The 25,525-nt window shown below is 33.7% G+C and overlaps 1 protein-coding gene across 50 annotated transcripts in view; it reads left to right on the plus strand.

Moving 5' to 3' along the window:
• Window positions 1-25,525, plus strand: part of KIAA0825 (KIAA0825 ortholog) — a 366,519-nt gene that overhangs the window by 43,106 nt on the left and 297,888 nt on the right. For 23 of the 50 annotated variants that reach the window (XR_011525681.1, XR_011525671.1, XR_011525683.1 and 20 more), the window contains 3 exons: window positions 6,128-6,259; window positions 18,363-18,531; window positions 21,586-22,255. Coding sequence is in view for 33 of the 50 variants with exons in the window: in XM_070571367.1 (XP_070427468.1) it covers window positions 6,128-6,259; window positions 18,363-18,531; window positions 21,586-22,255 (971 nt within the window). In the remaining 17 variants the exon portion in view is untranslated. Of the gene's footprint in view, window positions 1-354; window positions 537-900; window positions 984-6,127; window positions 6,260-18,362; window positions 18,532-21,585; window positions 22,256-25,525 lie in introns of all 50 variants that reach the window. The other 27 variants (XR_011525674.1, XR_011525675.1, XR_011525677.1 and 24 more) reach the window with 9 other exon arrangements.

The raw sequence follows: 25,525 nt of genomic DNA on the forward strand, positions 1-25,525 counted from the left end.
TTCCACAATTATTAGTAGAAAGTATAGCAGTCTATGGGGGAAAACTTAATATATAACTGAGAGTTGAGAAAATAAATTAAATAAATAACAAGTCCTTTATTTCCTAATATGAGACTTTAATGTATAAAGTATTTTAAATGACTACTAGCAAATTGATATCCATTTGGTTGTTTCTTAGTCTTTGGGGGACGCTAAAACATTAAAATTTCAACTCCCAGTAAAACAAAATTTCTTTTGGAAATTATGTAGGTTTCATAATGAAGGAAATTTGTAATGGTTCTAAGGAAAGCTGTTAAATATATATGGCAATAAACAAGTCAACATGTATAAGAGGTAAAATAATTTTTTTTTAAGTACAAATCTCTACAGACAGGCAGTTTCTGGCTATGTGATTGAGGACAGCCTTTGAAGCAGTCAGAATCCCAGCTTTGCTCCTTCCTATGTACTTGATCTTGGGCAAGTATGAACCTCTCTGTACCTCGCTTTCTACATCTTTAATATGGAGATTATAATAGTACCTATCACGCAGGATTATGGTAAGAATTAAATGATTTCATATATATATAAAGTACTTAGAACAGTGCATGGCCCATATAAATACTACATAAGAGTTAACTGTTATCATTAATATTATTACTTTTTAGCCATTATATCTTTAATCCGTGTCTCAATGAATGAGTTCACTGAACTACATAAAATTTTCAAGATTTGGTAAAAGTTAAATTTTGAATTATATAACGTTGGCAGGACTTTGTGAATGATAGAGGAAGACTACTTTCTGACTAGATATGGATGGAAGAGTATAAATGAGCCAGGCCTGAAGAAAAGGCTGGTCCAGGTTTAAGAATAACAACCTGGTCAAAGTTTCTTTTCACTTTGCTTTTTTTTTTATCAAAACAGCAAGTCAAACCAAACCAGCAATACAAAGAATAATACAAATAATATAAAGAATAATTGATCAAGGATACATGATGGCTATGAAGGTATGATTCCCATGTCACCCTTTTCCTTGTGGAGGCATGATATGCAAAGTCATTTGATCTCAGACATCTTTTCTTTCTTTTTTTTTTTTTTAAAGATTTTATTTTTTTCCTTTTTCTCCCCAAAGCCCCCTGGTACATAGTTGCATTTTCTTCGTTGTGGGTCCTTCTAGTTGTGGCATGTGGGACGCTGCCTCAGCGTGGTTTGATGAGCAGTGCCATGTCCGCGCCCAGGATTCGAACCAACGAAACACTGGGCCGCCTGCAGCGGAGTGCGCGAACTTAACCACTCGGCCATGGGGCCAGCCCCTCAGACATCTTTTCTTGAGTGAAGAGTGTGCCAAGTCAGAGGAGCCCAGAAACATGGGCCAGCTGCTTCTCAGAATATTTTAGGGAGCTAGAGGTTTGAGGGTGGAACATCAGTACAGGGCATCTACCTATTACCATGAAAGAATATCTTGCTGCCTCATATTTCCTCTTTTTACATTATATTTCTTGCTAAGCTATAGATTCTGCTAGAAGAAACCTCAGAGCCTGAAAATCCGTTCACCTCATTTTATAAATGAGGAATGTGAGCTCCACTCCTTTTGAGAGGCTGAGTGACTTACTCAGTGTCACATAAACATTAGCAGACCAGGATCAAGGCTCAAATCTTTTGGTTCTTGGGTCAATGGTGTTTAGAGTTAAATGTATTTTATTACAGTGAATCTTTTTTTTTCTTTTAAAGATTGGCACCTGAGCTAACATCTGTTGCAGTCTTCTTTTTTTGTTTTTTGTTTTCCTTTTTCTTCTCTCTAAAGCCCCCCAGTACATAGTTGTATATTCTAGTTGTGCTATTTGGGACACTGCTTCAGCATGGCTTGATGAGTGGTGCCGTGTCCGTACCCAGGATCCAAACTGGTGAAACCCTGGGCTGCCAAAGTAGAGCGCATGAACTTAACCACTCGGCCAGGGGGCCGGCCCCACAGTGAAACATTTTGAAACTAGTTCAGTTATATGTGGAGCATATAATTATTTTTAGTTAATCAAGATACCCCACTTCCTTACCATGCTCATTAACAGTGTTTGGGTTAGACAGTGGTGTTGAACGGTAGGATTTCAGACAAGCCAGAGCTGGTGGACACATTAATTCCATGGTCTGTCTGTGGATCTAAGAAGGCATATGACCCTCTTCACTGGGCTTTTCCAGAGAAGAAAAATCACTCAGTCTGAATGTTTCCCCTTTACTAACTAAAGTTCAGCACAGACTTTTTCCCAATGATTGGTTTTTCTATCTTCTTTCACTCCTTTTTAAGCATGTATTGGTTGCTCATAAGAAGAATGATACTCTGGATTTTTATTACTGACAAAACAGAAAAAAGATTAAATAAGGACTCTAACCATTATATATGTTTAAATAAAGAAAAAAAGATCCTAGGATAGAAAGGTATCATTTTAAAATATGTTAAAGGACAAGTGAGATTCCAAAATTACTTTTGTGGGCTTTCTTTTGATAACATAAGGTATGATTTTTTTTTTATCATTTTGTTGTATTGTTTTCTGACAGTGCTTATAATATGTTCATATTTTATTATAGTCAGTGTTCTTAGGAATTTATAACTCAACTTTTATAATTTGCCTAGGGCCTAAACTTGATCTACAGATGTTTGGCTGAGATGTAATTCTTCAAACATAACTCATTTTTAAAAGGCAATAATTAATAATAGGTTGGCTTTTAATACTTGTTTGAAATATTGAGCACTATTTTTTTAATCTTATACAAAAATTGATCAGAAACATTACAAAAGAATGAACATTTAAAAACAGTATTATGGAATAGCAATTTCAAAAAAAAAGTTACAGCTTCCATTTTTGATTGATCATGGATTAGGATGAGAGACTTTATTCAGTACGTCAAGTTATTATTATCTCCTTGATGACAATTTAATAGTTGGAAGTACAGAAACATAAACAGAATGTAAAGTTGTATCTTGACCCACAGCTTCACAGCCTCTTCCTTTTTCCCCCTAAATTTTTTAAAGGTGGTTCTACTTTTTCTGAAATACCACTGAAGTAATTGCCAAAGTACATTAGTCCCTCAGTAATTTACTTTTCTGTTGTTGAGGTCATAGTTGTCTTTTACTTAAAGAATAGCAGTGACCTTTCTACTGGCTCCCTTCCTTGTGGTCTTATTCTTTTTACTGTCTCTGCTCCTTCATGATGCCCAACACAGTGTCAGATACACTCTGGGCCTGAGGAGTGCATGTAAGGAAATGGGAGGATTGCTGCCTGTGCTCATGCCCATTTAGTGCATGCTTCTTTCTTACCACAGTCCTGCAGGGATCACTGCCGTTCTAATGAGAAAACTTCTTAATCCAAACTTTAGCATCACCTACCGCAGTTTACTCTCCCTCCTTTATTTGTTTCTCATGTTGGTCCTGTGCATCCCTATTCACTCCAGTTAATTTTCTTATCCTGTTAGTTCTATTTTCTCATTAAGTTTTCTCTTATGCTGTCACACAGCATCTTAAACTTGCTGCGTCTTTACCTACAAAGGTGACCCTTATTTCTCTTGTCCTTCATCACTTTATCATCATAGATATGGAAATGTCACAGATCTATGCAGGTCACATGAAAACTCTGAACCATCGTCATTCTGGTACCCTATCATTGTTATCAAATGACATTTCTTTAATGCATTCTTTCTGTTTATTGATTAGCTTCTATACTGAGGTTAGAGAATATCACACAACCATGTAGACTGGGAATCCTTCAAAATCATGGTCACTAACCCCAACATGTTTCAGTCCATTATTATTTTACTCTAGAACTGATTTTCAATGAATGACACAACACACACATTCAATATCAAAATAATACGAAACAACAGATTTTCTTTTAATAACATTTGCAGGCACGAATACCATAAAATAATGCAAAAAGTTTGGTGAAATGGTCATAGTCAAAGATATTTAGAAATTATGTAAGTTTTGAGTTAGATTTTGAAAGAAATTAGAAACATGAATTGGCAACAGAGAAGTATTAAGGTTAGAAGATGTTTTAAATGAAGACAGAAAATGTAAAATAAAAGATCATAAGCCCCCTAAGAGCAGGGGTAGTTTCTCTTTTAAATATCTTTTTCTGATTATATATAAAAGAAGAACTTATTACAAAAACATAGGAAAACGCTAATTAGAAAGAAAAAAAATAAAATTCAACCATAGTCTAAATATCCAGGGATAATCATTTTAACATTTCGGTTAATACTGTTTCCACAAAACAATGTTTTGTATGCAGTAAGTGATGCATTTCTCAAGAGACCAGCACCCTCAAGTTTGGAACCAAATAAATCTGGGTTCAAACCCTACCTCTAACACTGGTTGGCTGTGTAACATGGGCATGTTAGTTAATCTCTTTGGGCCCAAGTTTCCTCTTCTATAAGTGAGGATAATAGATATTTTGTAGAGTTATTATGAGAATTGAGGATGATAAGGTATGTAAAGAACCTTCTACGTAGTAGATATACAACAAGAGATATGCAACAAATCTGTTATTGTCTTTTTGCTGTTATATTTAAGCTGATTTCTATACCTAATTTTTAAGTTTTGAATTTGTGGTGTCTGAATTAATGCTGCTTTGTAGTATTGACAAACTGGACAACTCTAAACATAGTAGTAGTATATAACTTGTTTTATTACAGAGAGGCTGGCTACGAACAAATTTACTAAGTTTGGGTTCTCTAAAAGAATGCTCAGCCAATCAAATCTTTTCATTACAAAAGTCAAATTTTATTTTCTTGCAACAATTTTTGAATGACTCATCATTTGAAGAGTTGCACTACCAAAATGATTCAAAAATATGGAAATACATAAACTGAATTCATTATCAGTAATGTTTTCCATTGGATTTAGAAATGGCTATTCTGATAATAGCTATAACTAGTTGACCTGCTAGGGAAATATGAAGATGTCACACTCTTAGATTATATGAAAATATTGAGGTTTTGGTGTCCTAAAGAAGTATAACTTCTGATGGACATAGAGTTTTCTACTGTTTAGCTTATAGTTTTTGTTTTCTTTAGCCTGATTTCAAATTAATCTTTATTACGGCACGTTATAGGTAAAGTTTAGTTTTCAAATGAGAAATTATACCTTTTATTGCAAGATAGTTTGAAAGAGGAGAGTCCAAATTTATGTGGATTTTGGTATTTTAAAATGGCCCATCCGTGTTTATTCTGGTTTGGAATTAATTTGAGTTTACAAATGACAAACTTTGTGATGCTGTATAGTTTTATGTTAAAATGTTTTAGTTGTGTGTTTTCCTTTTAAAATAAAATCTCTGAAGAAAAATAAAAGCTTTATCCCAAGACTATGTCTTTCAAGTTTTGGATAGGACCTATGAGAAATCTTTGGTTGTTTCAGTATAGGATGATAAATTAGCACATCTGAATAATTCAAGATGAAGAAGTCCATTAATGTTGTGGTCTCTACAAAATACTTTAGACAGTTTTTCAAGTATTTTGGATTTATTTATTTTTACTCCTACAGCAGTGCCTGTACATATCAAACATTCAGTAAATACCTATGGAATGAACGATTGAAGCTTTGTTAGTGGGAAAATGGATATACCTCTAGAAAAAGTGCATATTTAAGTTTTAGTGAGTTATCAATACTTCAGTTCTCAGGAGCCTAGAGGAACTCAAGGAAAATTTTGCCTTCTTCATGTATGCATCGCGCCGGGGTGTGGGCTGGGGTGGGGGGGGGGGGTATGAGACTTTAAAAAGGCTTTTCCTACAATTTCCACATCAGTATGTTGACAAGACTGGAGGGAAGGTGTGAATTCTTGCTGCAACCCTCCTTGTCACAGTGGTTTTTGAGGCTTTGTGATTTCCTGCCACTCTGGGTTACAGTGAGAAGCAGCAGGATGCTTACTTCTTCTCTACTGGGTGCTGTTTTATTCAGCTTTCAAACCACAGAGAAGTGTGAAAATTAGGTCACACATCATGAAATTTAAATAACCAAATACTGTACCTAGCTTAATATTACCTAGTTCTCCTACTGCTATATTTCATTTTGTCTATGAATGGAAATTATCAATATTACAACCTGAGGTATTTTTCTTTTCTTCATTTTGGGGGAACTGACATGTTTTTCATTCTTGTTTCTCAGAATGGATTGGGGAGATGAATATTCTCAAAATTCGTTTGATCTACATTGTTTGTTAAATTCCTTTCCTGAAGACTTGGAGTTTAAACAGATCTTCAGTGACATTGATGAAAAGATAGAACAAAATGCTGCAAGGTAAATATTGCTAATTGTTTAAAACAAGCTGATTTCATGTTTTATTTACATGAACTTTATTTAGTCTAGTTTTAGTGTTTACTACTCTTAGATAATTTTCTATTTTAATTATCATTAACTTTCCTGAAAAAAATTGATTAGACCCTCCCTCCTCAAATTTAACACGATTGCCCTTATCAGATTAGTAGTTTTAATAAGACTAGAAAATATAGGCACTGCCTTCAAATAGATAAAGTTCATAGAATTGCTATTAAAAGATTTCTTAGATTTTGCCAATGTTGATGGCCTGGTTTTTCATTAATGTACTTAGAGTTAAGCATTCTCCTTTGGTAGATAAGCATAGAAATAAAAAATTTGAAATTAAGATATTAAAATAAAATGGTAGTATAAAGCCATGGATTACTTGAGCTGCTGAAAACAGAACCTTAAAAATAAATTATTTTTATGTAATGTTTGTCATTTTAGTCTCCTTCTCATTTACTCGGGAGGCTGGGGACTCCATAGAGAGTGGCACTGCCAGATTAGTCTTCATCACCTACTCCAAAAGTTAGTGTTACCAAACACAGAAGGACAACTAAGAACTTTCCCACTAATACATGTTCTGTGATAGCAAGGACTGTGTATTTGTGGGCCCTAGTGTCAGATCACTTATTTGAATCCTTTTGATCAAAGGTTCTAATAATTCACCTCATGTGGGTTACAAATATGTAAACCACAGTAAATATTTCTATTGTAGAATGATACATAGTATTTCCTTTTTTAAAATTTAAAGTACAGTTATATTGAATTGTCAAAGAAGCTAAACCAAGTGAAATGTTCCTACGATTTTTTCCCTCATGTTTTGTTTGAGAATACAGTTAATTTTTAATCATCATAACAATAGGCGTAAATAACTTAAATTCAAAAGATAGCATGTTGTTGGGGAATTACAATTAAAAACAAAAATCTCCCATCCCAGAAATCCTCCCTACAAAGATAGAAGAGAAAGAAAACACTTTTATTATTCAACAAGCATTAAACCAGAATGCAAGGCACACCACAGGCAATCCGCTCAGATTGCAAAGACAGAAAGGAATCACTCCCCTTTATGTAGCCTAGTAGGTATAACCCATTACATACATGTTTTCGAGATAAAGAATAATTAGTCTTCAAATAGAGGATTTCATCCTAACTTACCATCGTTAAAGAACACCTATCTTAGCTAATTGGCCTTTTCCTGAGGAGAAACAAACTTCTCATATCTTTATGACAGGAGGTAGTTTTGCAAATTGGAACAAAACACCCACTGAAGGTGAGCTGCTACTCTCCCACAGGGACTTGGGGATGGGAGAGCTATCTCCCTTGTTTGCATTTTGCAAAGATGGCTCCCAGTTTCCTGAGAAAGATAGTCCTGGCTGAGAATGCTGACAAAAGGCCTGTCTAGTCTTCCAAGGCATACATTTCAAAGAGACAAAAAAGTCCTTGTAATTACAAGTTTCTAAGGTAAATGCTTTAAGAAAAAGGAAGGGAGGGAAATCTTTTCTCTTATTTTCAACAGAGAGAATTAAACCTCTTATTTTTAATATTTCTTTGCCCGTACTATATATATATATATTTTAAAAGATAGCATATCTATGACTTAACCATACTGTAGAGAGTGTATAATTGCTATTGTATATAAATATAAAATAACTGTATTTAACTAGTGTAATTATGTATTTATGTAATTTATATATTATACATTATATATTGCATGACACAGTTTCTAACCCAAAGGAACTTATAAATAAAAATAATCTTAGCATAAATAGATTAACAAGTCATTTATGTAAATTCCAGAGATGATTATATTAAAAGCAAATTTTAAATATTTTTAAAAAGGTAACCTTTATTCATAATGGCATTTAGGCTCCATCAAAGCAAAACAAATCACTGAACTCTGATGCTTTTGTTATAGACTGTTTTATTTTATTTACTTATTTTGTTTATTTTTTTTGTGAGGAAGATTGTCCCTGAGCTAACATCTGTGCCAATCTTCCTCTATTTTGTGTATGAAACACCTGATGAGTGGGGTGTAGGTCCGTGCCTAGATCCAAACCTGCGAACCCCGGACCGCCAAAGTGGAGTATGCAAACTTAACCACTGTGCCACCAGGCCAGCTCCTAGATTGCTTCATTTTTATTTGCTAAACCATCTGTAGTTAATTTCTTGCCCTGCCTAGTCAATAGGAAATCATACTTAGAAATAAAACAGTGATTAAAATATTGTATTTTGCATTCATAAATTATTTAGGTAAAAACTCATATGTTAGTATTAAAAACAATGACATGGAATATAAGGGTATAGTTTTTAAATTAAAAATATTTTTTTACCCATATATTAAAACGAACATAGAGCAGAATCACCTCAAGTGACCATTGATCTTCACAAGGGATAAAATAAGGGAGTAGCTGTGTGTGCCGTATGCTACATTTAGAATCAAGTCTATTTTTCATCAAATTCAATTACGTTTTTATTATACTCTAGAGAATAAACATAATAGTATAGGGTGTATATATTTTTAAAAATAAAGTACTGAATAATAACCATAGTTCAGAAGAGTATAAATCATTTATGCACTCATTTATTGCCTTCTAACAAAATAGCTTTTAGAAAATTGTATGTCATGACAAATCAGTTATGCCACACTTACACTGCAGTCGTTGAATTACCCTTGGCATTTTTGTATTCTAACAGTTCTATTTATCTCTCAGTGGTGTACATTGAATAAGTAATGAACATCTGTATGATATGGGCTTTCCCAATACTTTTAAAAGAAAAGAATATTAGTAATTCATTTTTAAATATAGTATTTTTCCCTACCCTTGAATTTTTAAAGTTGTATTTCTAGCGGTGACCCTGATGTCTAAGTGTGAATTCCTTTCCTCTTGTTAATATCATCAGGGTTTATGAGCCACAAGGTCTTTTGCTTCCCCAAAGCGGTGATTCACCACAATGGACCAGAGTGCCCAGAGGTCACTGAACCTTCATCTGCCCTTCAAGAGAGGCTGCCATTCTTTCAGACCATTTTCACTTTGCATTCTCATTTCCATTCAAGTCAGAGCTAGGTGACTCGTAGATCTGACAGTGGAAATCAGTGATGGTGAATCATTTACTTTTAACACATATCAAAGTTGGTAACAGGAGGGTAAATAACCTGCCAAGGAGGAATGCTATGAATGTTGTACCTATGGACACAGTTCAGTAACTGAAAACTGCTCATAGCACTGAAATATTTTTTGAACTGAATGGAACTTATTATTAGTTTAACAAGATATTTAGGTATAGGAGTTCTCTTGGGCTCACAATATGACATAGAATGATTTTTCTCCTCTTAATCTTCAGTTGGATATATAACTATATCATTAACAGTTTATTTTACCTTTCTGTTTTCCAATTATAGACAATCTTTGTGTGTACCTCAGGATGTAAGTTTTGCTGGTACTGGTGCAGGATTACTAATTTGTTTTTTTCACCTAAAGAAAGAACAAGAAATGCTACCGTGGATAATATCATTTTTCTTAATCCAGGAGATGTGGGAGGGTGGGGGGGAGTATTAACTTTATATTGTGACAAAATAATGGATGCATGGCTCCTATAAATTTAACTGTGTTTATTCATGGAGGATACATATTCCATAGATTACACTTATTTTTCACATAACGCTTAAATTTTTTGAATTTATATAAGAGAATTTTCTTTAGAATTTTCCACATGACCTAAAGGTCTGGAAGAAGTAACCAAAAGAAATCTTCAAATAAGCTATCAACATTGAACTTCCCCTGGCTGAACCACAAATCTGGACACACACACACATTAATATATTTTATGGCCTTAGCAAATTATATAAAATTAAAATTAGTCATTTCAGAGACTGTTATTATTCCAGATAATATACCAGAAATATTGTTATTTCTGGTAGTATTTTGGCACCTATTTAATAATGACAAGAGGATGAAAATTAATATTTACTCTTTCAACTTCCTGTGTTTGTACTTCTCTTTTGCATTTCTCTATTCTTCTGTACTCCCTGTCTGTCAGAATCTCTAACTCTTCTGCTATTTTACTGAACAAGACCAGGCCAGATGGAAAAAAGCCTGAAAGGCTTCCCCATCTGTCCTTGAACCCAGAGTAAGACTAAACAGCCACTTTCCAGTTTTTTCTGTCAGGGCCCTTTTTAGTACTTAGATCCTCCAGAATTAAAAGTGCCTCCCAGGCAGACAGCATCCTGGGCTCATCAGCTCAGTAGCCTAAACTTTCCCTGACCCCTTCGTATTTCCTGATTTTTAAACTTTTCCCATCTTCCCAGTGAAGCTCTCAACCGGAAGTTCAGTGATGCATGCAACTAGAAGTGGGGGTGAACGAGCCACTCTGTCTCACGTGGCCTATTGAACCACTTTCTCCTCGTCATTTTCTGTCACTAGTAGCTCCGTTATTGGAATGTCTGTGGTGCTCCTTACTCCTCTTCCCATCATCCTACATTCTGTGCCCTCAATGCTTCCCTTACACCTCTGCTTTAGGAGCTGGGGTAAGTAGGGTAAAATGTGAGATCCAGAGGTTTGTTAAGAGATTCTTTCAAGTAATACATTTTAAGTGTTAGACTTTTTTTAAAGTATAACTTTTATTTTTATGTGTGTTAGCTTCACCTACTCTTGGCTAAATATGCATAAGATAATAAAGAATTATTGTTTGAGGATATTCCTAAAGAGTATTATTATAATTATCTTTCCGTGGGAAATAAGGAAAGGGAAGCAAGTGTCTGCCTGCTTATAAACTGTTATGATACCAAAAGTTTGAATAATATTATACTGAAAATTCAGACTTGATAAGGAGATTGAACCAACAATAGTAAGGCCACTGTTTCCCATTGAAGATCATAGTTAATGGGCCAATGAGAAGTAATTCCTCACTCGTAAGGTAACAACCTAAGGTTCCTGGTGAAGACCTGGCACAGCCGTGAGGGTAGGAACAGGGAATACTAAAAGGGGACTGAGCCCTGGTCACAAGATGTGACTGCTGTTGTGGCTCATCTTTCCTGTTAGATGATTGACACCTTCAGATCTAAGCAACCTCACCAGCTTTCCCTGGAAAAGAGCCTTGTCAGGGATTCAGCAGAGTCAACACCTTGTCTAAAAAGGGTCACTAACACCACGTCCATTGCAAATCACAATCCTAATTCTAGACTGTCATGACTCAGAATATCCCTCTATGAGACCTGGGATAGGAGCTGAGTTGGGGGGCTGGAAGCTGGTACTATTACTTCCTTCATTTCTACCGTAAAGATTTTAAGTGTACATCACTGTATTCCCACTGCCAAAAACAGTCCTGGCACAAATTAGGCTAGAAGATAAATGTGTGTTAGGCATGTTTGGTGGGAGTCTATTGTGTTTGCTTTATTTTAAAGTAGTGTGAAGTCAGATGAGTAGAATGTGATAGAGGAAGCTGTCATCAAATTCTAGTTTTCTTTTTCATTAAGTACTTTTACATTTTAAAAGTAAGAGATACTCATGGAAAATTTCAGACAGTAGAGAAAGGCAGATATAAGGAAAAGTCGAGCACAGAAGGGCAGAGATGAGGAAAAGTTTCCCTACCTCTCTGACCCTGCCAATCTTGTTCTTCAGAGGGAACCTATGTTGATAAATTACTGTATAACTATCCAGAAATATTCTCTACATATGTTTGCATGCACCCAAAAATACATTTCCTTTTTTACACAGATGGGAATTATATATATGTACTGCAATTAGATTTTTCTCACTTAATATATATTTTAAAAATCTCTCCATATGATTCTACTTTATTCTTTTAATTTTTACTTGTATGGGTGTACAACAGTTTATTAAGCCACTTCCCTCTTGTTGAGCATTTACAGTCTTTCTGCCATTACTGCATATACACATGCATGTGTGTCCTTCCTTATGAGAGTTTGTCTATGCGATAATCTCTTAGAAGTTGTACAGTTAGCTGTCACAAAATTGTCCTTCAGAAGTGCTACAACTGTCTTCTCTCCCTTAGGCAGTATGTGAGAATGCATGCTGTATGTCCTACCTCCTCACAGCGTGACCATAGGTGTTATCAAAACCCTCAGTTTGTAACTTCTAGTCAAATGTATTGTCTGGCTTAGTGATTGAATTTATTTGGGCAATGGAGATAAAGATGTAGACTAGATGATTCCCAGATCTCTTCTGATTCTCCTTGTTACACATGTTCTCCCTTTCTCTTCTCTGCCTATCTCTTTCTCAGGAAGAGAATCAAGGGAATCGGCCCAGAGTAAATGCTAGTGCAGATTCCCCACTTTTTCTCCTCTTTATTTCAGTTTGCATGGTTTCATTGGAGTAGACTACATTCTGACTTTAGTATTGTGCTGAAATTACTGGACAAGCCTCCATAGATAAAAAAGAAAGCACATTAACTTATTCTTGCTTGTCATTGCCATATCCTTTCGTCCCTATAGAACATTTCTGGAAAATTCTTTTTATATTGTTACGTAACCCTGTGCCACTTCAGTCTAGTTCCCATCACTATAGTCTATGAAAAGTGATCCCAAGTCAGATATAAACTAAAGAAGGAGAAGAAAAGGTTTAACGATGTCTTGGGATATAATGCTGGACTGACTCTGGTCGATCCCAGCGCATTCTGGTACTTCCAGGGCTACCCTGCCATTGACTGGAAGTTTGGGGAGCATTTCACAATTGGTTGACTCTTTTGAAAGTGCTTTAGACTTTTTAGGTTGGTACAGCCCTACACTAGGTCTGAAGTTTCTTGAAGCCATCTGAACCATTCAAGAGTCTCTCAACTTTTGGGGTGAGGATTGGTGGTATAAAGCAACACAGAACAGAGAGTGCTAACTCTGAAGTTTCTTTCATATTGCGTTCTTCATTGAATAGCTCTGAGCAAAAGGTGAGTTAACAGTTGATGGGGATCTTAGGAGGCTATTAATATAGTCCAGGTGAGAGCTGATGACAACCTGAGCCTAGTCTTTCACTCACAATAGGAATAGAAAGGGGAGGATACATTCGAAAAAGATTTAAAGAGATTGTGTTAACAGAATTTGGTGTCAAGGATATGTTTTCCTTGAAAACATTTTGAAATAACCAAAACCTCTCTGAAATCAAAAACAGTTCAGCATAAATGTTTAATATCTTATTCCACCTTTTAGCCACTGAAGTAGTTGTTTGATGAATCCTTTTCTCAACCTTTTAAAAAATATTATCCAGAAATATCTTTGTCTCAGGAAAATTAGTTTTTATTTCATGACTGACTTATAGTTTAATTACACACCAATTTTTATACATCCACCCTCTTCCCTATTAATTCCCTGGTAATTCCAAGGAGTTTTAGCAATCTAGTTAAACTGGGCTTGTCAAAAAAACAGAAAATTCTAATTACCTCACAACTATTTGTGTTTTTAAACACATATGAAAGAATCGAAAAGACTTTTCCTTAGACTGAACTTATGTTATGGGTAAGAAGTATAAGCAAGAACATCAAAAATGTAAAAGCTTTAAAAAACATTTTTTAATATTGAGATTTTTCATACTGTAAAAGTAGTCTTTCGTCTCTGCCATGAAACCTGTACTCTCATTTTTAAAAGGTAAAAGTAAAAATCATAACCTTATATGAAAGCACACGTGTATGTTTCCTACAAACTTTACATCAAAAAAATTCTCATAAATGTTACCAGTGAAACCTAACTTTTGATTTTCCTTTGAACTATTTTGTGGCTGAATAATAGACTATGTGTTTTAAATCTTGAAAGAGCTTCTAGAATAGGCTTAAGTTTCAAGATTTTATGTCATATTTATTCGCTTCCTTTTTTCTCAGTTCTTCTCCCTATCCTAAATGTCACCAACCTGGTACTAATAGGTTCTTGTGTTATTGTTATTTAATGCCGTCTGTTTAATTGTAGGACATCTCAATCCTTTTGGAAGTAAGAGAGTGCGTATATACATATACCTACATGCATAAGTGTAGTTGCAACCATAAAAATAATTTTTTTTTTATTATCTGGATAAATATAGTTTTAAAGTGATGTAGCAGCGAGATTAGATAATCAGCACTGAATTCTCTGGGGTCAGGTGTCAGGGTTATTTTAAGTAAAATGATTCCATTAATTTTCTTAAACCATCAATATCCTCATTTATAATCTCCTTTTCTACGAGGCACATTTAGTGGCCCCCTCCTGTGTACTCCCTTAGTATGTTGTATACACCTCTTATCAAGTCTTACCGTATTGTAGTTATTTATTTACAGGTCTATCTCTCTCACTAGACAGAATTCCTTTATGGATGGGACCATCTCTTATTCATGTTTGGATCCCTAGCATATATTACAGTGCCTTCCACATATTCAGCATTCAGTTATCAAATATGCCTTCTTCCAGTAAGTAGTTTTTACACTCAAGGAATCTAGGAGTGAATGCTGAATGAGAAAATTACCACATATATCCTTTAAAAAAGCATACTGCATATGCATTTTATAAATGGTTTATAAATTGATTTACACACAGCTTCTCAGTAATGCATCCACTTGCACACATCATTAACTTGGATAATTCAGTCATTATAATTAAAGCACATTGGAGTTCAGATTTATTAAGAAATGTTGAGACATACGAAAAGACATAAAGAGTACTCTGATAGGGGCTGGCCCCGTGGCCGAGTGGTTAAGTTCGCGCGCTCCGCTGCAGGCGGCCCAGTGTTTCGTTGGTTCGAGTCCTGGGCGCGGACATGGCCCTGCTCATCAGACCACGCTGAGGCAGCGTCCCACATGCCACAGCTAGAAGAACCCACAACGGAGAATGCACAGCTATGTACTGGGGGGCTTTGGGGAGAAAAAGGAAAAAATAAAAATCTTTAAAAAAAAAAAAAAAGAGTACTCTGATAAACCTTCATACACACCATCCAGTATAAGGAATAAAACATTACCGGTACTGCTAAAGCTCACAGTGTACTTCTCCCCAGTCTCATCCCACTTCCATCCCCAGCCTGGATCTGGTGACGTTGATCATTCCAGCACGTTTCCCTACGCTTTGACTACCTGTGCTTGTAATCCTGAACGATATGCAGCGTCGTATGCCATGTTTTCATACTATTATGTGGATAGTGCCATCCTGTGTATATTCATTTGTACCTTTTTTCCCCGCAACGGTATATTTGTTAGATTCATCCTTGTTGATAGCTGTATTTGTACTTTATTTGTTTTCATGCCTCTATTCCACTGAATGAATATAATTTTTTAATCAGTTTCCTGTTGATGAACATTTAGGGTGTTTTCAGTGGTTTTAATATTACCGATAAAGTTAAGGAGATGCTTTCAAAAGTCCTTGCTAAGCCTACTAATGGTATAAATTTGAGAATTTAAACTATTTAGGAAGAGATTCTACTTCTGTTTTTAGACTATTTACACTTTTGGCCTAATGTTTGGGATCTAGCAATAAATGTGCTAGTTGGATTTCTGTTTGCTGAATTACTTGGTTATTTTTTCATGACTGACCTTGCTTCTAAAGAAAATTTGAAGCAACTTATAGTTAAACAGAAAACACATAAGCCAAGATAAAGACAAGTACCATGTTATTTCAAAAAACCTAGACTGAGATCTTGCATCATCTAAGTCTAAGGATATATAGACCTCCTCCCACACAAGATTACTATTCCCATCAGCAATATTACTACACATACACAAAAATAATATGTTACCTTTTAGATATTGAAAATTCATTTTGAGTTTAATTTTGACCTCAATGAAAGAAGATAAATTGTCAAATTACGTACCGAACTGACATTCATCTTAAATTTTGAAAAGATTTCTTTTATATAACAGGCAATAAATCTCTAGACTTCAAATGATTGTACTTTTAAAGCAAAATGTATAGACAGTGATGAATGGCAGAATGACAAGATATTTAGCCAACTAAAAACAAAATCAGGTGCAGATAACGAGTTCTGACCTTTAAATTTTGTGACAAAATGGTTTTAAAAGCGAGCTCAATTGTCTGAGTTTGTATCAATGAGGGAGGGCCTCTGAAATGCAACTGCTCAATCCCTTTATCAGTGTTTGGACAAATTACTAAAATACCTAGCCCTCTGAAGGCTTTCCCCTACTTATAAGTTGCAGTTATTGGCCTTTATCCAGATTCAGATGTTAGAGATTAGCCTAAAAGCTGAGTCCTGATTGAAACAGATTTAGGTAGACTAGCCGCTGAGCCTTTCCAATTCACATTGCTGTAATCTATTAATTTCACTGAATGAGACACATGAGGATGCTATAATAAAAACCTTTGATAAAGAGTCCCTAGAGTCAAGGTGTATGCTTAGGGCATCATGTTTCTCAGTCCGTAGAAGTGCTTACGTCAGTTAAGAAAATATATGCCCCTCTCATGTCAGACTTAAAACTGGTATTCCTGAATAAGACTGTCCATCAGGAAATTGAGTGGCCTGTGGCCTAAGGAGGTATTGTTTTTCTTGTAAGTTCTTTGTTTTCATGAAAAGGCTCTTTGATTCTCAGAATGTATTTGTTTCAGGGTAATTCAATTTGAATTCAGCAATGCTCAGAATTCTCCTGAAAAGCCTTCCTTCAAGTTTTACAGTGTATGTTTTATAGACAACTGCACCTGATGAAATTTGAACAGTCTTTCACATGACATCAATTTTAATAATCAGAGCTTGGTTTCTAAGGTCTACATGGTTCTATCATGTGGAATATATAATTAATAGCAATGATATTTTCAAAATAGTAGTAACCTTTTTAATAACAGATCTTTCTTAATACTATTGAGGCAAATGCATAGCTGTCAATTATGGTGAGGAGATTCAGCTTCAAAAGAATTTTGTTTAATAAGCTTTCTTGCAGTTTAGATATGCTGCCATCAGGTGGTAGTAATATGTCATATCCATTTGGCTCTGCCGATGACATTCTGCTTAAGGTCACCAGTTTGCCCTACAAGTATTTATAATCACGAATGCATAGATTTTTATATGAAAATTAAAATAACATGGTGTATCTTTTTTAGTTTCAGAGCTAAGGATACTTTGAATAGAATTTTTAAAACAGATATATATTGGAAGATTCAGTTGGGCATGTTTTCTCTGTTCTTTGTATATCTATTCAATTTTTTTTGGTAAATGAAGAGTTTCATTTATGCCTTCTAAAAATTTAGAAAATATAGAAAAGTAAAATTAAAAGCACCAAATTTCATCACCCAACGATTATTGCTGTTAACCTTTTGTTTCATTTCCTTCCAGTCTTTTTTTTTATATACAATTTTTAGTATGTTTGCATTTTTTAGAGTGGAGTTTGATGGCAGGAAAAGATACTTAGCTGTAGTAACGGTGTATATACAGCATGTCTGTTTTATAACTTTTAAAATTACAGACTCTGTATCTGCATTGTGACTTCTTAATATTCTATTAATTGAAGTTTTCCATAATTTTATATAGTCATTTACCTATTATCAGATAATGTATGTTTCTGATCTTCATTCATCAAGAGTATTTAATCTCTGCCTTCTATCCACTGTCTATCAAGAGGACCATTATTTCATTGCATTTGTGCTTAATTTTTTTTTTTAAAGATTTTATTTTTTTCCTTTCTCTCCCCAAAGCCCCCCGGTACATAGTTGTATATTCTTAGTTGTGGGTCCTTCTAGTTGTGGCATGTGGGATGCCGCCTCAGCGTGGCTTGATGAGCAGTGCCATGTCCGCGCCCAGGATTCGAACCAACGAAACACTGGGCTGCCTGCAGCAGAGCGCACTGACTTAACCACTCAGCCACGGGGCCAGCCCCTGTGCTTAATTTTTAACACAAAAGAATTTCTAATTCATCTCTGAGTAGCTAGATATTTTATATGTCCTCTATAGCAATTGAAATGAAACTTCCAGAAAATTTGAACTTTCAGTTATGAATGAAGATATATAATCTTTGTTATTATTTTCACATCATATGAATTTTTTACAATTTTTGAATGTTTTATAATTTTATAGATTGTATGCAACCAGGTACCCAATACATTCAGGGCCTGTGATATTATGAGATGGAACCATTAACTACTTCTTGCCAAAATAACTTTTTCCTTTCTTTTTTATAGCATAGAACATTGCATTAAAGAAATACAGTCCGAAGTTAACAAACAATGCCCAGATGTGCAGCTGCAAACAACAACTGACTGTTTTGAATGGCTAAATAGCTATAATTATAATTCTTTCAAGTCACCTTCCATTCCCCATGGAGATTTGATAAAATTCCTCAAAACATTGGTAATAAAAGAATCTTTGCTTTATGGTGAAGTGGGGTGGGTGAACAGGGAATACAATTCATTCAATTTCTCTATGTATGTATTTATTTTAGTGACCATATTAGCCTGCCATATCTTGGAGTCAAGACCTGTGTTTTGTTTTGTTTCTCTAACCCCAGTGGAATCCAGTGAGCTATTTGTTTTTATTTTTTACTATGATTTTTATCAATAAAATGAAATTTTATATAAAGATTAAACGTTATAATTCCTGAGTGATTTGTGGTATGGTGTATACTATATCAACCCACAAAGTATGTTGATACGTAACCACAATTATCTACCAGAAAAGTTCCTATTTGTTACCTTTTGTGTCCTTTCATAACTACTTATTTTCTCTGTGCTTCACTATTAAACATAATAAGATCTCCATCAATTCTATCTATTAAGTAGCCTTGTCTATCATTCCCTTCATCCTCAACCTGCAGGTATACCCAGTTCTTTTCAGTCAAGGCAGCAATTTGTACAAGACCTCTGTTAATTGATGGAGAATTATTACATTGGTCATTCCTTGATACTGACTACCCTCTATGCTAGAGAAGTTTTTGTAGCCTTCAATCAAAAGTTATTTTATTACACCTACATATGCAATGGTGGCTAACTTGCAAAAACAGTTTCCCAGAGAAATAGCACAGTTGTTAGAAAGCAGTATTTCTGTAGCTATGGTTTTAATTTAATTTAGGGGAAAAAAGGCACTGTTTTTGTCTAAACATCAAACATTGACTAAGGCAGATGTGGAAAATATCTTGAGGTTGTAGATGGCTTAGGATGACAGAATCAGATGAAAGTAGTTTTTGGCTGTTATTATTGCAGATGTCTCTTTAATGTTTACAAAGTAATAAAAGGAAGAGAAAGGAAGACTATGTGCCCTGAAGCCTTATTCTTTTAAGAAAATCCTCTCACCCATTATCTCTTGAAGGTGGAGCCTTGAAGAATAAATATGGATATAGTTATTCCTTTAATTTCTATTAAGAGCCATGTGTATTGAATTTCATTAATATTAATGTAATAATGCTTTCTCATTTAATTAAAAGCAAAAGCTTTTAATTATCTTTTAATCTGTCACACATAAGTCATCCTCTATTCACTGCAGGGCAAAGGCTGCCTTAGTTTTGCTCAAATTCATTAGACTGATAGACTTGTTCCAGAACTAGGTTTTTTTACATAATTGATCATGTTATTTTGAGGAAAGAACCACATTATTAAAACAGATCCAGATTAAAATAACCTTATTATGAAGTTTTTACATGCTAAAAGTGTCAATCTTGACAGCATTTTTCATACATCTGTTTTTTTCCATAGAAAACTTTTTATGTATTAATTTTCTAGCTATTTAAATAAGAAATAGAGGGCCTCATTATGGCAATTATACTGAAGTTATTTTCACAATTTAAGCAGTCATACTAAGCATATGTTTTAAACCTCTGTAATCTATTATTCTTTGCTTGATCAAATATTTGCAGTTATTGACCGACCCAGGGTTGAGGCACCAATACGACTCATTTGCTTTATAGAATTTATTATAATGCTGATGTCCTGGACTCTATCTAAGGACATTTCTTCTCCAGAAGTATCCAAAGAACTAAATACAGGGAGAATAGAGAGAGAGAAGCTTCAGAACGGTCAGTGTACTTTGTGGCTCTCTAGAGTGTAGTAGAAAGAACACAGACAAGGAGAATGAAGCCAGGGATCCATTCTTAGTTCTGTGCTTTATTGTGTGCGACGTTTGGAAAATAAACATGCTGCATTTTAGTGTGCTTATCTGTAGACTGGGTTTCTAAATATTTGTGTCTCCGACTTTTCATTATGAATACACCAAAGATTGTATGGAAAAGTGTTTGTATATAATAAAACACTGTAGAGATATTGGATAATTATTTATTACAGGTAGAAAATTAAATTAGACATTCCAATGCTTAGAATGACTGAGAGCAAATTTTTGGAGTTTGTCTAGGAGTTGTTCCTAATTCTGAATCACAAAACCTGTGGTATCTTTGTCAATAAGAAATTTCAAAGCCAGCCTGATTTTATGGCACTTGAATCTTGCTTTCATTTTTCTTATAATCAGCTTGTTGCTACTTAAAGAATATAAACTAATTTCAATATTAGCTGAAATAGACATAATTAGGAAAGTCAGCATGTAAGGAGAATGTGTGCATGTAATTCAAAGTCCAAAAAGAAAGTAATTCTTTTGTCCCTATGCTATTCTTAATTATACCTATCATTGTTTTCTGTCAGTTAACACAGAAAGTATAAAGGAATAATTTCATATGATCTTTTGGGGAATGAGTCTGAGAGTATTTTTTTCCCATTTTGTGTTAGTTATTTCTTTGGAGAAAACTGAAATATTTTCAGATTAATGTCCAAAGTAAAATCATTCTTAACATGGCTCTCAAAAAAGGAATTTAAATGAAAGTTACAGTCTTTAAATGTATTAAATTTTGTTTCTCAGGATGGCAGCTATTAGTAACCCCTAGGCACATACTATATTTAAAAGTCTCCATTCTGTATGTTCATTTGGGGTTCTATAATAATAAGTATACTCATTCAGGCATGAAGATTATCTACCAAAAATTAATTAGGGGCATGATCTTGAATTTATTTTGTCTTAGGAATATATTTCAATCAATGTTTTACTATAGATTTTTATTTAGAGTTTTTAAGCTGTAGCTTTCATACAGCTCAGCTTATATTGGGGGTGGCTAACAATGAGGGCTAAAAACTGTATGTCTGGAAATCTATTTGAAAATATGGTTCATCACCTGGGCTTTATACAATTTAACAGACCATAAAGCTAACATTCTAAAATGTCTGAATTGATTAAATTTCAAATGCGAAAAACAAAAATCTTGACGAGCATCTGAGTATTGATTTTAAATGAATTATTATAAAAATTTAAATTTAAATGAATTTAAATTGAAATGAATTATTATAAAATTGTGTACAACTGTAGAAATCATTTTTTCCTGTTACTCTTACAGTTAATCATATTTCTAACATTATAATTTACTTTTACTAGCAAGATTTGTTGAAGAATGAACAAAATCAAGAAGAAATGATATTGGATTTACTTTGGGACCTCTCCTGCCAGAGCAGCGTTTCATTCCCATCTGCTCTAAGTGGAACATCTTTCCATTTCCTGTCTAGGACTTCTCTTCATTCTGTTGAAGATCATTCTTCTATGGATGTGAAGTCTATATGGGATGATATAAGCCTACATCTTCGACGCTTCTTAGTGAGCCAATTACAAAGCCATAATGAAATAAACAATGTACAGCAAAAAATTTTGTTGAAAAATCAGTGCATACAACAACTCTTGTTTCTTTATCCAGAATCAGAAGTTATAATCAAGTACCAAAACATACAGAATAAACTGTTAGCTAAACTTCTACAGAACTGCTTTCCTTCTTACAGCAGAGAATCAAATTTAGACATAATGGTTCGTGGACACCAAAGTACAATGCTTAAGTTATACTCAATGATAAGAGAGGATTTTAACACACTGTGTGGAATTTTAGCTTCATCCTCAACAGTGAAATTCATTAAAGAAACTTACCTGGATACTGTTACAGAAGAAATGGCAAAATTTCTTGCAAATTTTTGTGAGCTGCAGTTCAAAGAAAGTGCTGTCCGTGTGATTAAAACAAGCAAGAGCTCCAGCAGGCATAGAGGAGCAGTGCATGCTTTGGGTTAGTGATTTTAAAATTTCTGTTTGGTTTCACTTAAGCCTTTTGATATCTTTAATTTTCTAAGATTTTTCTATTTGGTTAAACCTAATTAATGAAAAGATGTGAAATTTTGCAGTATACATTTCTCTTATGCATTCCTTTTTCTGTAAGTATAGCAATAGAAGCGTTTTCTTTCCTGTTATTTAATTTATTAAAGATATTGTAAATGTAAGTCAAAAATATTGCCAATAAGAGTTTTGGTTTTTTTGATAGCATAAATTATTGGGTGAAACATACATATATATGTATACAGACATATATGCACATATATGTTCATATATATATATATATAATTTTTAACCCATTGTACCTTCCAAAGCCGAAGCATTATGAAGTAAAAAAAATTGTTGAAATTTACATTAACTAAAATTAGAAGTTTAAAATTATAGTATTTTAGCCAATTCCAATAAAGAGCTATTATGAAATACTAATAATAAAATTCTATCTTATAATTGGTTACAGAGGCATAGCATTTTAATATAGCTAATTTTAAAAGTTCCTCTAATATTATTTATATAAAAATAAAAGATGATTTGAAGATTCCTAATTTTATACAAAATATAAATGAAAAAGTAAAATGAAACTATTGTGATATAATAAACTTTTCCCTGTTGTCATTTTAATTTCCCACCAGTGGAGAAAAATCAAAGTAAAAAATACTGTTATTTTGAAAATTATGATTAGTCATGCTTTTACATAAAACTCCGAGGTATATATCTAAATAGGTTCATTAACTATATTTTTTAAGTATTTGAAAATTATCATTTGTTGAACTGCTATCTTTGAATTTATGATCCCTTTATAAAAATTTCCGTAGCTCACTATATTTTGACTTACCTTCCTTAATGAAATGCCAGAGTACCAAATTACTCTGATATGTGAATTTTCAAATAACTTAATTTTTTCTCTTAAAATTTTTATTTTCACCCGGAAGCTGGATCACATCACAGAACAGAGATGCATCAGCCAAGTTTAGGTTATGGCAGAATAGAAAGTCAGTTAATTTAGGAACATTACAGTCCTACTCAAAGCATATAGATTTTTCACTTTCATTGTTTAACACATAAATTTTAAATGCATTACATGAGTGTACTTATTTTCTAAAATTTTTATATTCTCTAAAAAAATTCCTGCTTACTTGTAAAGTGTTTTCAATATGAAAGTTTTATATGTGCTAAATATAGTTTATAACAGAAGAAAAGATCCATATGGTTGAAAATATGTGTAAGTTGCTATGGAGTCTTTAGGGCTGATATTGAGGTGTTTTCCCATTCGTGAAAGAAAACTATGCGTATCGGTTTTAACACCAAAATTTAAAACATTTTCCACAAGTCTCAGTGCACTGATCTTTCTCAAGCTCCTATATCTGAATGTTGGTTTAAATCACTTGATAAATGAATGCTTTCTATATGTCAGGCACTGTGCTAAGTACATCCCATTCCTTATTATTCCAATTTCATTAACGAGGAAAGAAGCTTAGAAGGATTAACTTGCCCTGGATCGTGTTGTACAGAGTCAGGATTCATATGTAGGTCTTTATGTCTCCAAGACCTATGTTCTCAACCATCATGCTATTTGACCTTGTCTCAAAGGATAGAATTAAATGCTTTGTCACTTGTAAAAGAAATTTCAAACAGCACTGTTCAAGTGGGCTGCCTGAATATCAATTCAGTTCAGCTCACCTACCATAAGCAAGGCATTTGGCAGCACCCATGTTTAAGGTTCTAAGCCAGACAGTGAGGGGAAGAAAATTAAAAGGGTAACTGCTGCTAATGCTGTAGGAGAACTGCTGAACTAACTTTTAGTGGATCAACCATATTTTCCAATAATATTTGACCCAGAGACCAAATTTTATTTATTAAGGAAATACAGTTGTAAATGAGCAAAATAACAATAATAATTTATTAATATTTATCCATAAAAAATTGTAACAATTTATTTTCCTATTTGAATAAAATGTAGATTGGCTTGAATGAGTTGTATATTATCTTTATTTATATCTATATCTTTATGTTCTCCAAGTCTTCAATATTTTGACTGAAACTATGGAAAAGATATTCCTTAAGTAACAATAGCTAACATTTATTGGGTCAGACATTGATGTGCATTATCTTATTTAATCCTTCTAACCACTTAAGAAGATAGGTACCATTATTTATTATCTCTATTATATAGTGAGGAAACTAAGGCAGAGGTACATAAAGTAATTTACTCAAGGTTACACAGTGAAGCCAGGATTCGAACTCAGGTCTGTCTGACTCCAGAACCCTTGCTCTATGACTGTGTTCTACTGCCTAAGAGTGCAGGAAGGAAAAAGCACATTCCATTAAAAACACTGCTCTGAATCCTCTGTATGCTAACTCTACTTTAGTATAGCCATTGTTTGACTTTTCTCTAAACTATCTCACACTCTTCTCATTTGAAGACTACATAATGCCAATTAGAAACTTTTTGCTTATAATTCCAATTTTGTGATCTATCAATATATCTTAAGCAGGCCTGTATGTGTACTAGTTTTTTTGTTTCCAGTTTTATTAAGATATAATTGACATATAACATTGTGTAAGTTTAAGATGTACAACATATACTATAGCTTGTACGTTTTGTTATTTGAAGAAAATGATGATATAATGTTAATACAAATATTACAGTATATTTGTGATTTGGTGATCTATCCTAGAAAAGAACAATATTATTTTTGCGGATACTCTTTTACAAAGTTTCAAGAATGATTTAAGAAGCAAGACTTGCTTAATAACTCTGATTTTATTAATCTGTATTCTTAGAGTTTCTCTAATAATTTTTGAGGAAAATTATAAATTTTATAAAGGTTTATACTACAGTATTTTATTTTTTCATGTAGTTTATAAGGCTTTAAAGTCAAAATAAACAACTTTCAAAAAGCTAGAAATTTGCATTTAGCATTTTGGTTACAATCTTGTTTGTCGTTATCTGGGAAGTCAGATTCATATTTACACATGTACTGGTGTACTTCCACATTTCAGGAGAATAGTACCATTCTTATATTGTAAGAGTCCTCTATGTCTGTATTTAGAGTGGTTAAGTGATCAAGTTAGTTTTACTTTTAAAACAGTGTTTTCTTTGGATTTAAGAAAAGTTATTGCTACTTTTCTCAATGCTTGAAAAAGAGAGGATTGTTTATGTATAATAAACTTCTGTTAAATGAATCCTCTCTATTTTAATATGAAAAGGTGCAATCAAGAGATTTCA

Source organism: Equus przewalskii, chromosome 13 (assembly GCF_037783145.1).
Source record: "Equus przewalskii isolate Varuska chromosome 13, EquPr2, whole genome shotgun sequence".
NCBI classification, from domain to species: Eukaryota; Metazoa; Chordata; class Mammalia; order Perissodactyla; family Equidae; genus Equus; species Equus przewalskii.